Source organism: Protopterus annectens, chromosome 8.part1 (genome assembly GCF_019279795.1).
Source record: "Protopterus annectens isolate FY-2018-M chromosome 8.part1, PAN1.0, whole genome shotgun sequence".
NCBI lineage: Eukaryota > Metazoa > Chordata > Ceratodontiformes > Protopteridae > Protopterus > Protopterus annectens.
In genome coordinates, this window is record NC_056742.1 from 117689612 (window position 1) to 117702173 (window position 12562).

At 40.8% G+C, this 12562-nt stretch overlaps 1 protein-coding gene across 1 annotated transcript in view; it reads left to right on the forward strand.

Moving 5' to 3' along the window:
* Window positions 1–5389: 5389 nt before the first annotated feature.
* Window positions 5390–12562, forward strand: part of LOC122810104 (uncharacterized protein KIAA0513-like) — a 240531-nt gene continuing 233358 nt past the window's right edge. Inside the window, exon 1 of the mRNA XM_044081580.1 lies at window positions 5390–5449. Coding sequence (XP_043937515.1) covers window positions 5390–5449 — 60 coding nt within the window. The remainder of the gene's footprint in view (window positions 5450–12562) is intronic.

The window sequence follows — 12562 nt, forward strand, 5'->3', positions numbered from 1 at the left end:
TGTTGCTATCGGAAGAATTTACCTTCATTCCGTAATGAAGAACTTATCTTATTTCTGAAACTTAATGCACATTAAGAATCTGTCTGTACCTCAAGGTTTTACTTGACTGGCAGTCCTGATAGAACAAATCATCCATAAAGGCTTCAATACTTAATTAGATACCTCCGTTGGATGGTCAAAAATAACTCGAGTAATATCTCCAACACTGCCAGGCTGGCAATCTTAGTGACCATTTTCAGCAAAACAGCATCAGTACAAGTTAGATTACATATCTGTTAAACTTTATTGCAGGCAAGTTCACTTCTTTTAAAATTTAACACTTTCACTTGATGAAGCTTCCTTTTAGAATTTAATAAAACATGTGCCAACATAATAAATGTTTCTGCTCTCATAAGATGTTTAAATACAGTCCTGCCCAATGGCTCCACTGGCTACCCCCTCTTAAAAGAAAAAAAAAAATTATACAGGTAAGACTTGCAAAATATAGCATACTATTTAAAACCCTGGAAAACCTTCAATTGGTTAGGTACCTGAGAAATACTAGTAAATATAGCATCAAATTCAACAAAAAACACCACTGCTGCAATCTATTACAAAAAAAAAAAAACATTAAAGCAATTTAAAACCATTTTGGATATTTGTATGTAGCACCCTGAACCCAAGGCAGTCCACAGCCCAATCCCTCGCTAATATTGCAAGCAACTTCAATTCCCATTTTACTCAGATGGTAGCTTCTCTAGTTAAAAACAGCTTCACGTGTAATATACAGCCTCCCCACCAGTCCAACTCGCATGTAATCTATTCTCTCTTAAACCTTTCCCTACTTCCACAAAAAAATAAAAAAGCTCCTCAAAGTTAAGTTCGGTAGCCTAGCTGCAGAATATCTGAAACTGGCAATAGATGCCCTGTCCTTCCCAATATCCATACTAATAAACACATCTGTCAAAGAATGTCACATCCCTGTCATCTGAGGAAGAAAAAAACACTTTCATAATATCCCTCTACATTACGGTGGACCTTATAGGGCCATTATCATACTGCCCCCCCCCCCCCAAATATCCAAACTTCTGGAAAGTGCCTATATTCACAATTTCTTAACTATCCGACTGTCTCTTGTGCCCAGCACAACATGGTTTTCATCCTAGTGACAGTAACAAACAACAAAATGCAGTAGAGCTTTGTCAACAAAAACAGAAATGCTGGTATATATGTGTTTTTTTTGTGAAAAGGATTTGATACCATTTCTCACTGAAAACTTTCCACCCCTGGCCTCTCCCAATTCCTTCACTTGGTTTAAAGGCTACTTAACTGATAGAGATCAAGTGGTTAGATGGCAACATGAATTGTCTTCCTATTACAGTAGGGGTACTGTAAGGATTCATACTCTGACCTCTCTAATTTAAAAACATAATTACACACTACTGTCAAAAAATACAACACTAACAGTAAGCAGATGATTCAGCAATTATCTGCAGTGCCGACAGCCTATAGAAACTGCATAAAATAATGGGAGAATCCTTTGCTTCTATTGAATTATTGTTGGATGGCTCACAGCTCCTACTGAATCCAAAGAAAGCAAAATTGCTGTATCACCAAAATGCTCTTTCAAAAGCAAAATCTTAATCGGTATAATTTCACTAGTTAATGCACAAATGGACCTTGTGTCTCATACAAAGCTTTTAGGTGTCCTAATAGATGACATTACGTAGTTCAACTTTCCCTCCAAGCAGTCTTTTTATATAAAAAAAAAAATAGCATTTATACAGAAGGTTAAGCTTTAAACAGATGAAGCAAGAGACTGTATCAAAAAAGCTTTAAACAGATGAAGCAAGAGACAGTATAAAAAACCTAACACTTTCAACCCTACTTTCTCTCCCATTTTCCCAAACCTTCAAATGATCCAAAAAAAAACTCGCAATGCTGTAACAAAATGCTAGATTTGTAGCAAATTCCTTAATCACTCACCACTGTGTAACCCCTGAACACCTTAATTGGACAGAACTCTTTTTCAATGTATTCTGCTCTTAGCAGAAGGACTTCCTCATTCTCTGACTGAAAGTAAACCTACTCTCTCTTCAGTGTTAGTCCCTCACAATGTTCTCAGTAGTTTGGATTGAAATTGTGTTAACCCTGCCAGACTTTACTTCCTTCTTACTGGCACTTATCTGGAAGGTAGCTCGACATTACATCATTTGAAATATGTCTCCTTCCCTATACATGTTGTGGAACTGCTTGCCATAGTCTGGGTATGTAATTACTATTGTTTACTGTCTTGACTGTGGGATTACTTGAGACAAATATTTGTAGGTATTGTTCCTGCTTTTCCTGCACCTATCAATAAGACCATGCCCATGAAATTCTGGACTAGTGGTAAATCTGTAGTGGAAGTTGGCTTGTGCACTGACCAAGGTGTCTTAAGGGTAGCTGTCCATAGTGGTGTGTCAATAGGCCTCTGTGTGAATCCCTTGAGCTGTAAGAGGGGGTCAGGGCTTATTACTTGGGTAAAGGTGTCACAAAGGCAGCCGAGCACATTAACAAAAAGAAGTTGCACCAACAGACTGACTTCTGTTTTTTTCTTTTTACTTGAAAAACACTAGCATGGAACTGAATAACTATTACTGTTTGTGACCTTTGGAGCCTGTAGTAAAATATTTTGTCTAGAGAGGACTAGCTTTTTCTTCATAGGAGGGGGATTCAGTCTGGTCTGATCTAGCTAGAGTTAATTACTACAGGGCTGTGTTTTTGACTGGATACTTTGGCTGGTTCCTGTTTCTCTGCCTTAATAGCTGGTGTTTAAACCAGTTTGTACTTGTTTGCTCAAAGCTGCAGTGAGTTAGGCCTTCTGCCATTGCTCTGCTGTGAAACTGGAAAAGATAAGTGCTTATTTTCAACTGTTTTCTGCATATTTTCAACTGTTTTCTGCACTTCTGACTAAAACATTATTTGCCGCATATCTGTTTAAACTATGAACTGTTTTTAGACTTGGTGAATTAAATCCTTACCTCTGTTCTAATCTTGTGTATGCCACCCACCCAGCTGCTGTTGTGGTATTAAAGCTTGGTAGCTTTGAGTTGCCCAGCTCTAGTATACATTTGATATTGGACACTCCCCCAGTCCCATAACCTCAGCTCATTCTACCATGTACAGTGAGAAGTTGTGAAGGCCCACCCCTTTAATGTCTCAACCTTGAAGTATCTTTTCTGTCTCCTCACTTTCTACTAAAAAAGTGTCTCTTCTACTTCATTTTGCTGCTTGTGTTTGGAAGCAACTGCATTTGGTTTGCCACATTTATTAGTGCTTGTTGATGGCCCTATTAAATTGACAATATGCTACTGAATTGCTGCTTTATTTGAGCTGTTTTTTTACTGTTGTGATTGTGAGCCAATTATCACATTTGCACTGTAACTGCATTTTGTTACTGTTAACTATATTTTTTCATACTGTGAATTCTGTTCTTTTGTCTGTAAGTGGTTAATCTGTGCTTCTTTGTGAGTTTTACTGTGTTCCTAACCTTAAATTGAGTAGCATAGCTAGATACAGGTTTGCTGCATCTGGAGCTGCAGCTGCACATTTTTTAACACTTTGAGTAATTCCAGCTACAAATTTTCACTTAGTAGCACTTGTGTGATCACCTAGTAGTACTACTCTAAGACCTTCCACTCTTTACCTGCTTAGCTCTCTGGCCTCTCTCCTTCAGTTTCTGACAAATATGGATAGTTTCCTTTTTTTTTCTGCTGCCAGTCTGGTTGATATGGGCATCCTGAGACGGTGTAGCAAATACCTTATGTACACTGACAACCCTCTACTACTACTGCTTGGGAACACAATTTATGAGTGATGCAATTACATCCAGAACCTAGTCATTGCTCCCCCCCCCACAAACCAGTATATCTGGCATTGAGAAGTTTGTCAATACAAACACCACACCTACACAACACCCCCCCCACATATGTGGAGATCCTCAGCAAAAACATACCCAAGCAAAAAAAGACCTCAGAGGCAAAAACACGTGAACTCCACTGCCCACCACACCACACACAGTCCACACACCTGTGTATCACAGTCACTGCCTAAACATAAACCCAACATATTAGTTACAGGAGACTCCATTGTGAGATACAGACATGTGCCCCTCCCAGGCCGGATAAGGAGAAAGTCAATGTTGTTTGTCAGGTACCATGCACTCAAGTCTCTTGACTCTGTCATAATCCATGTTGGTGTGAATGACTTGAGATGTACCTGCCTGGACTATATAAAATGAGACATGATCAAGCTCGCTGAATGTGTCCAAGGCAGGTATGTTTCTAGCCTTAAGCATCATTCTACTGTCAACCAGAATGCTGCCTCAATAACATAAAATGATTGACTTTAACAATTGGCTTAGTTTATGGTGCCATCCCAAGGGGATCCGTTACTTGACAGCCTGGGATGACATGATTGACAAACTATGATCCTTTGACAGAGATGACCTGCATCTGTCTCCACTGGTCTTCAGGCTCCTGCCTCCACCATAGTAGCATTTTTGGTAATGCCATGAGGTCAAACCTACCAATATGAAAATTTCATCAGAATGTAAATTTGAAGGTCATGCTGCTGAACACTAGGAGTCTAAACATGAAACTGCACTCATTCCAAGCATTCGTAACCCTGGAACATGCTGACTTTTGTGCAAGTCACAGAAACCTGGTTCAAAGCTGGGGAGAGCACCCCTAGCCATACCAGATTACTCATCCTATCATACATTCAGACCCCAAACTGTGCAGCAAAGCAAAAGGAGGTGGAGTTGCAATACATATAAAAGACATCCACACCTCCAGGTTGGTCAAATGGTATGATGCACAGGAGACACTCCAGGTGCAGTTGTCAATTGATGAGACCCCTATTCAAATCATAGCTAGCTACAGGGCCCCCAACTTAAACTCAAGATGGCCACTCCACCTATCTTGACCACTTCGAATATATCAAGATTCAACCCTTTACCCTGATCCTGGGTGACATTAACTATCCAACCAAAGACTGGAAGAAATACTCATGCCAAAACACAAATTCCCAGAGATTCCTTGATTTTTTTTTTTTTTTTTTTTTGTCAATGCAAGTGCCTTGGACCAGTTAGTTGGTCAACACCCCCACAAGAGGTGAACATATCTTGTACTTTGTATTAACCAACATGAGTAACCACTGCAGCATCCCTACAGTGTCATCCTCCCTGGTAAGATCTGCCCACAAAGCGGTCACTTAGTCGCAATCTCCCCTGACCCCAACCAGCTAGGGTAAAACAAACTTCACCAGAGCTGATTACAACCTCCTGAGGGAAGGTATAAATTGCTTCACAGCCCTCTCCCCTCCATTGGAACTGGCACATATGTCCAAACCTACACCAAAGCACTATATGAGCATTTATATGGCTTCATGGAATCGGGAATACCCAACAGGACGAAATCCTCCAAGAGTAAACCCATCTGGTGGACATCTGCAATAAATAAACTTTATAATAAAAGGAAAAAAATGCTGTCCAGGACCAAGAAGGAAGCAATCTGTCCTTAGTCTGAATAAAGCAAATAAGGGCACAAGTGGAATCCTCCAAAGCAAACTTTGAATCCAAACTGGCCACATCTACTAAAGACAATCGTAAGGCCTTCTTCACATATGTCTGCATTTTCAAAGGAAGCACCAGATATGGTAAAGGACACCGCATACACACATACTGTAGATATAGCCAATCTGCTGGCTGACGGGTTCAGTGAAAAATTCACCCCTCTGCCCCCCCCCCCCCAGTAAATCAGGACATCCCAGCACCTGCCCCCTCCCCTTATCTCAAGGGAGCAAGTCATCACTGCCCTCTCAAATGCAAAAAAATAACCTCCATGGGACCAGATAACCTTCCAGGATGCATCCTGCAGGAACTTGCAGCAACTTTAGGCACTCTATTCAACCAAAGCCTGTGTGCTGGCTTTGCCCCAGCTGAGTGGAGGATAGCCACTGTTATCCCTTTGCACAAATATGGCTGTCCACTGACCCAGGAAATTTATAGACCCATCAGCCTAACTAGCCTGATCTGGAAGGCCGTGGATTGGATTATCATGGACCTCCATTACTGAGGACATTGGCAACCTCCAACCACTCTCTCACACAGTTTGGTTTTAACAAGGGGTGGTCATGCCTGTTAAATTTGGTTGACTTTTTTTTTTTTGAGGCAGTCACCAAAGCCATGGACGAGGGGAAGACTGTGCACACTGCCTACCATGACTTGGCCAAAGCCTTTGATACTATTCCCCACTTGGTTATATTAGATAAACTCTCAACTAGGCATCAGTCCATTTGTTCCCAGATGGGTAGCAAACTGGCTCTCTTTATAGAGCCCACCTAGTCAAAATAGGGGAAGGTCACCTCAAGCAGTAGACCCTGTAATGAGAAGTGTACCCCAGTTATTGGTCATGGGGCCTCTGTTGTTTGGGATATACTTTTCTGAGGGGCAGGCCAAAACCAGTTGGCTATGGCTGACCCAGTTTGCAGATGACTGCAAGCTGGGTGCTGTCATCAGTTCCCCTAGTGATATGGACATCCTCCAAAAGGGTCTCACTTAGACAAATGACTGGTGCCAGAAACATGGCCTCAGACTGACAAAAAATGTCCTCATCCCCAATGGGTAGAATGACGTCCTCACAAACTATCGCATTATTAAGGTTCTAAGCACACACAGAGGTCCTAGGCATGCAATCCGTTTTGAAGGACTTGGGCACCCAGGTTGATGGCAAACTAACTTGACCACCATATTGCCTCCATTGTATGGAAAGCTTTCTACATGGCCCACCTCCATTAGTAAGGGTATCCCATCCAGGGACAAGGTGGTCATAATATCCCTGTAGTCTTCCCTTTATAAGACCCACTGAGTACAATGCCCCTTTCGGCATGTACCTCACAAAGTACATGCAACAGCTGGACAGACCAGAGGTTCCTCACCTGAATAACCGAGAGCCTCAAACATCTACCTTACACAGGCGAAATGCCATGTCCCTCTCTTCACTGTCCTGTACACTCCTCAGAGGTGACCTCTGTTTGGTATACAAAGCAATTTCTGTCCCTACCTTGATGGGACTGCTGCATATCCACAAGTTAAGCTCCACTCGAGTAACCTACATGTGTGACCTCAACCTGATCTGTGACATCAATAGAACTTGTTGGCGGGACAAAGTTTTGTCCCAGAGACTCCCCCCTATTGTGGAAAGACTTCCTCTCCATGTCAGAATACCTCATTAACACTTGAGTGCAACTTGGATAAGTGGATGGGGAACAGAAAATACACCTCTGGGATTCCACCTATGTCTCTGCTGGACAGTGGCATTGGGTGCTGAATTGTTGGTACATGGGCTAAATGCTTGGTTAGGCTTGTAAGGGCCTCAGGGCCAATAGCCTAGTAACTTTCTATAACATCATGAAAGAACCTGTACGATTGTACCAGTACCCCTTCGGCCTTCATATCTGGCCTCCTTTGTATGCACTTGCTTAGTTTGATAGTTGCCTGGTGATTTTTAGCTGTCATTTTGATAATCTCTAGAAGAGAAAACTAAGGTTGTTATTCAATCAGTCTAATGTCTGCTTGGTTGCTGTTGAAGTACAATGCTTGCATTCTTTGGTATCTGAACTTTTTCTTTATGCAAGTGATTTATTGACACAAGTGTGTTAAATTATGAAGGATATGTGAATGATCATTGTGGTATTGCACTAATTACTTCTCTTGTCCCCTTATGACCAACTTATAGGAAGAACCACTCTTGGATTTTTCTGTGTTCTTTTCTCTGTCTGATGCTTAATTTGACCTGCAGCTATTTGGGTCCATCCTTTGTTAGGCCTTTGTTTAGCGGGGCCATATTACCCACCTTTGTTTAACATCTGTGTGGCTGGTAGTTGCTAGGACTTCAGCTAACCTAACTGGTATTCTTTGACCAGAGTTTTTCTGGTTCCTGTGACTACCCCTTTATTTCCTCCACTCCTTTCTCAATATTCATGACTTTGTCCTTTGCAGCTCTGGTGCTCCTCCTCTGCTTTTTTTTTTTTTTTTTCATTATCAAACACACAGTGATATTTGCTAGTTCTGTTACCTTCACCCCCCCCTTCATCGGTTTATTGAATGTATCCCTGAAGGAGACCTCCTCCTGTTTCCATCCGGAATCTCTCTTGTAGTTGGCTTTTTTTGCTTCATTATACTGTCGCTTGACTTTTATTCCACTTGCACACCTACCATGTTTTGTAGACTGTCTTTATTCCTCACACCAAATGGTGCTTCCTTGAACCATACTCCTTTTTGTCTAAACCCCAAAATGTCTCTAATCGTCTGATCTTTTCTGGTCCACTTTAGAGTCTTGGCCTCCATGGTTATTTCAGTTCCATCAATCCCTAACCAACCTTTGTAGTATGTTTTCAGTCCCATATAGTGAAATCTTTGCTTTGAGGCCTCTATGCCCTGCTTTCAGTTCTATACCATCCTGATGGCTACTCATTGCTGGCCAATAATTCCTTTTACTTCCACTCTTCTTACTTTGTATAGGACAAGGTTTGACAGTTTTCCTGAGTTGGTCAGTTCATTTATCATCTGCCAAGTCTACCCAATCTACTACTTCTTGTTTATCTGAGGTATTAAAAATATTCCATTTCACCCCTGTGAGGCTAAAGGGCTCCATTACTGCCACCCTATGACTACTATACATCGTAAGAATGTTCAAATTTTTGCCTCTTATTTTTGGTCTTGTAAAAATTGTGGTTTTCCTGCAAACCAGTGAAGAATGAACTCACTAAATAACACTTAGTTTCAGACTTCTTATGCTTCAGAAAATGCATGGAAACACAAAACCTTGTAGTCTAGCAACTTTCTAAGTTTATAAGAGTTGTATTTTAAAATTTGTCCCTATTTTTGGACCTTTGTCCAAATTTCTTGTGCTACGAGGTTGAGAGCTATGGTGACAACCTTTCTGAGCTCTGGTTCTACCTGTTATTCTCTCGCTCTCGCTCTCGCTCTCGCTCTCATATCAAGTAGACTGCCATTTCTTTCAGTTTATCCTCTAGCAAACCATGTTCAACCTAGAATCTTTGTCCCAGTCCCTTTCTTCATGTGCCCATATCCAAGTAATTTTTGCCTTCAATGTTTTGATTTTTACTTTGTACATTTCATTCTTTCATCCAAGAAAGTTGGCATTACTGAGTCGAGCACTGTAGCTACCTGCCTTCTGAGCCATTGCTGATTTTTATCCTTACCATCCTTTTTCCAAGCTGATCCGCAGACTCGCACTTCTGAATGTTACCCTCTTGCTGCAGCCTTTTTATAGCCTCATCAACCTGATGTACATTTTCTTTCCAGTTAGCCTCATTTCAGTGCTGCTGTAGTCACTTTGCAAACTTGATCTTATCTTTCTCCCACCTACTGCCCTTTTGCAGTGGGAATTATCGCAAAGACCCTCCCCTGCTTTGCATAAACCACTCCTTCCATCCCCCTTGCAAGCTGTACTTAAGAGGCTGCTTTGCACTTCCCAAGTCTGACTGTATATAGTTTTTCCCATACTATGCTTAATCTCCTAGCCTACCTGCTCTGCTGCCTTTCATCTATTCTGCATCACTTCTACCCCTCAGTGTCAACCCTTCTGCACTCAGTCCATTGTGTCTTTTTCTTTTCCCCCATGGCTATCTGTTACAGTTCTACTTTTATGTGCTTTGCCTTCATTGCAGTTCATGAGATCCACAGGCCAAAACCTCCTGCATGTACACAAACCCATCCACCCAACTGGTAAACTACTACTATTCCACACTATAGCCAAACTATGGAACAATCTCCCCACACCACTACGTAATATACCTAACCACAACAATTTCAAATCCATGCTTCTCTCCCATCTCTCCTCCAAATGGGGAATGTCCTTCACATGCTCCCACCTAAAACTCCCACACTACTAACTCCACACCTAAATCATCATTTCTTTGCCTACTTTAACTTAATTCAGAGATCTTGCTCAGAACACCTTTTCATAAATCTTTTGCATGCATGCCTCTGGCCTACCTTTCTCAAACTTTCATTATTTGTTTTTCTTATCCATTGTACCCATAATATTGTTTTCCTCTGTAATATTGTTAATTTGTCTCTATTCGTATGTATTTGTATGTCTGTTTGGGGCTTTTCCCCTCTGGTCTCCACTGAAAAAGGGACCAACCCGGTTAACAAATGCAAATAAATGTCCTTCATGCACCAGTTTTTCTCCATTGCTGTAATTCACCTTCCTGTCCTTTTGTTCCACAAACCAGAAGTTTTGCTGCTGCAATTGCCTGCTTGTACCTTCTCTGCAGTCTTCTGTCCTAGTGTCTACCTATATAATCTGCATAAAGTTTTTTTGCAGAACATTGGATATTTTACTTTTCAATCAAGAAGTAAAAATGGACTTTGGTTCTCCCCCCACCAACTTTGCGGTAGTGAAATCATTCCGCTAAATTAGCTGAAATATAGGTTCATAAGAAGTTACTTGGCATGTGGCTCATGAGACCACTGAGGAACACTGCTCATTTCCCAGTTTGTCCAAAGTACTGACTGTTTTCATTACACAACATATAAGATAGATGGACACTGAGCAACCCAATCCGTGGATTTAGAAGTAGTAGCTTATTCAGTATTCGTAGCCTTGATCTGCTGTAGTAACTACCAAATGCTCTGAATAATGACTGAACATTCAGGTATGGCTATTCCAGCATTCTATGACTTTATGAATAACACCACTGGAATTTGGAAGGTATTTGAAGAAGAAGATTTGAAGAATTTGGCTTTTTATGAGTGGTGCTATTATACACTTGGCTGATTAGCCATTCCAGTACATTGCTGCTTGACAACATTCCCTGGCAAATTTGTTTTTCTGGTCTTTGCTTGTGCATCCATCTGCAGTATTAAGAAAAATGATGTTCTTACATGTTTAGCTTCAGAAATTTATTCTTTTGTTTGGTGCCATGAAACAGTGCTTAATCATTTTATGGAATATTTGAAAACGTTGAAAGTTGTCATGTTGCTACTGGTATTATCTGCATTACTGCAAACTAGGAGCCATAATTGAAACTCCTAATGATGTGGACATCCTACAAAAGGGCCTCACAGAGACAGATGCTACTTAACACCGAAAGTGTGATAAACAGCTGGAAAGGCCGCAGAAATACCTCGCAAAGAGGATTACCGGCCTCAAACAGATGCCCTACGCAGACAGTCTCAAACTCCAGCTTTACTCAGTCGCATATCGCCCACTCTCACACCCAGAGCTGTTGGACATGCTCCACTTAAAGAAATCCCAGTCCCTCTGAGCTACACGCTCTAGGGACCTAAACCTTGTCACCACAATAAACGGAACATGCTGGAGGGATAGATTCCTGTCCCAGAGACTTCCCATACTCTGGAACAAACTACCTATCTATAGCAAACAAAGCTCCTCATTAGCACTCCAAGAAAAATATTGATTGGATGGGAAATAGGAAATTCACCCTGGGGATCACCTCTTGTGGCTCTGCTCGACAGGGGCACAGGAAAATAATTTTCTTGCATTGCGAAAGCCAGGGTACCTTTTTGGCTAGGCTTGTATAGGCCCTAGGGCGAATAGCCTAGTACCCATCTATGAACCTATTATGAATACTGTTTAAAAATTATCTATGAACCTATTATTAATACTGTTTAAAAATTATCAGATTCTCTTCAATTTTCCTTGTTCCTTACATGCAGTAACACACTGTTTGCCTGCTTATCTACACTGAACAGAATGTCAAAATGCATATAACAAATTTTAATGTAAGGGTTATAGTCTTTACAGTAAAATGAACTGCTGGAGTCTGGTAATTGTAAATATTTCAAGCAGTGACGTTAACTGGATTATATAATTTTAAAATCTGATTTTTGGGGATTATTTTGAGAATATTGAATTATCTATTACTGTATAATAAGTGTTCAACCATATGGAAGTGCAAGAAATCAAGGACTTCAGAATACATTCAATTTTAATATTCTGTGCAACTTCCAGGACCTCATTAAGGGAGGGTAATTATTGTAAGTAGATTATATATAGATATATATACACACACACATATGTTATCTCTCTCTCTCTCTCTCTCATAGATAGATATAGATAGAGATATAGATATATGTGTGTGTATGTATATATGTGTATGTATATAGATATAGATATGTGTGTGTGTGTGTGTGTGTGTGTGTGTGTGTATATATATGTATGTATAAAATATAGGGCAGGATTCACGAAGGCTTGCACGGAGTCCGAGTAGTGTAAGACTCCATGCAGCCTTCGCGATCCAGGAACAGCCCTAAAGTCCAATCCAGGAAGCCCAAAACAGTCCGTGTAAGAGCCGTTTTAGCTGCAGAAATGTACTCAGTTGACAACTGAGTACGTTTCTGCAAAAACCACAACGGAGCCATGTCCGCTCCAAATAAAGGGTGCATATGTGTCAGGCAGCATGCCAATGGCCAAATATGTGGCCATTGGCAAGGTACCCCAATGCAAATATGAAAAATAAATATATATTTTTTTTAAAGCGAGTT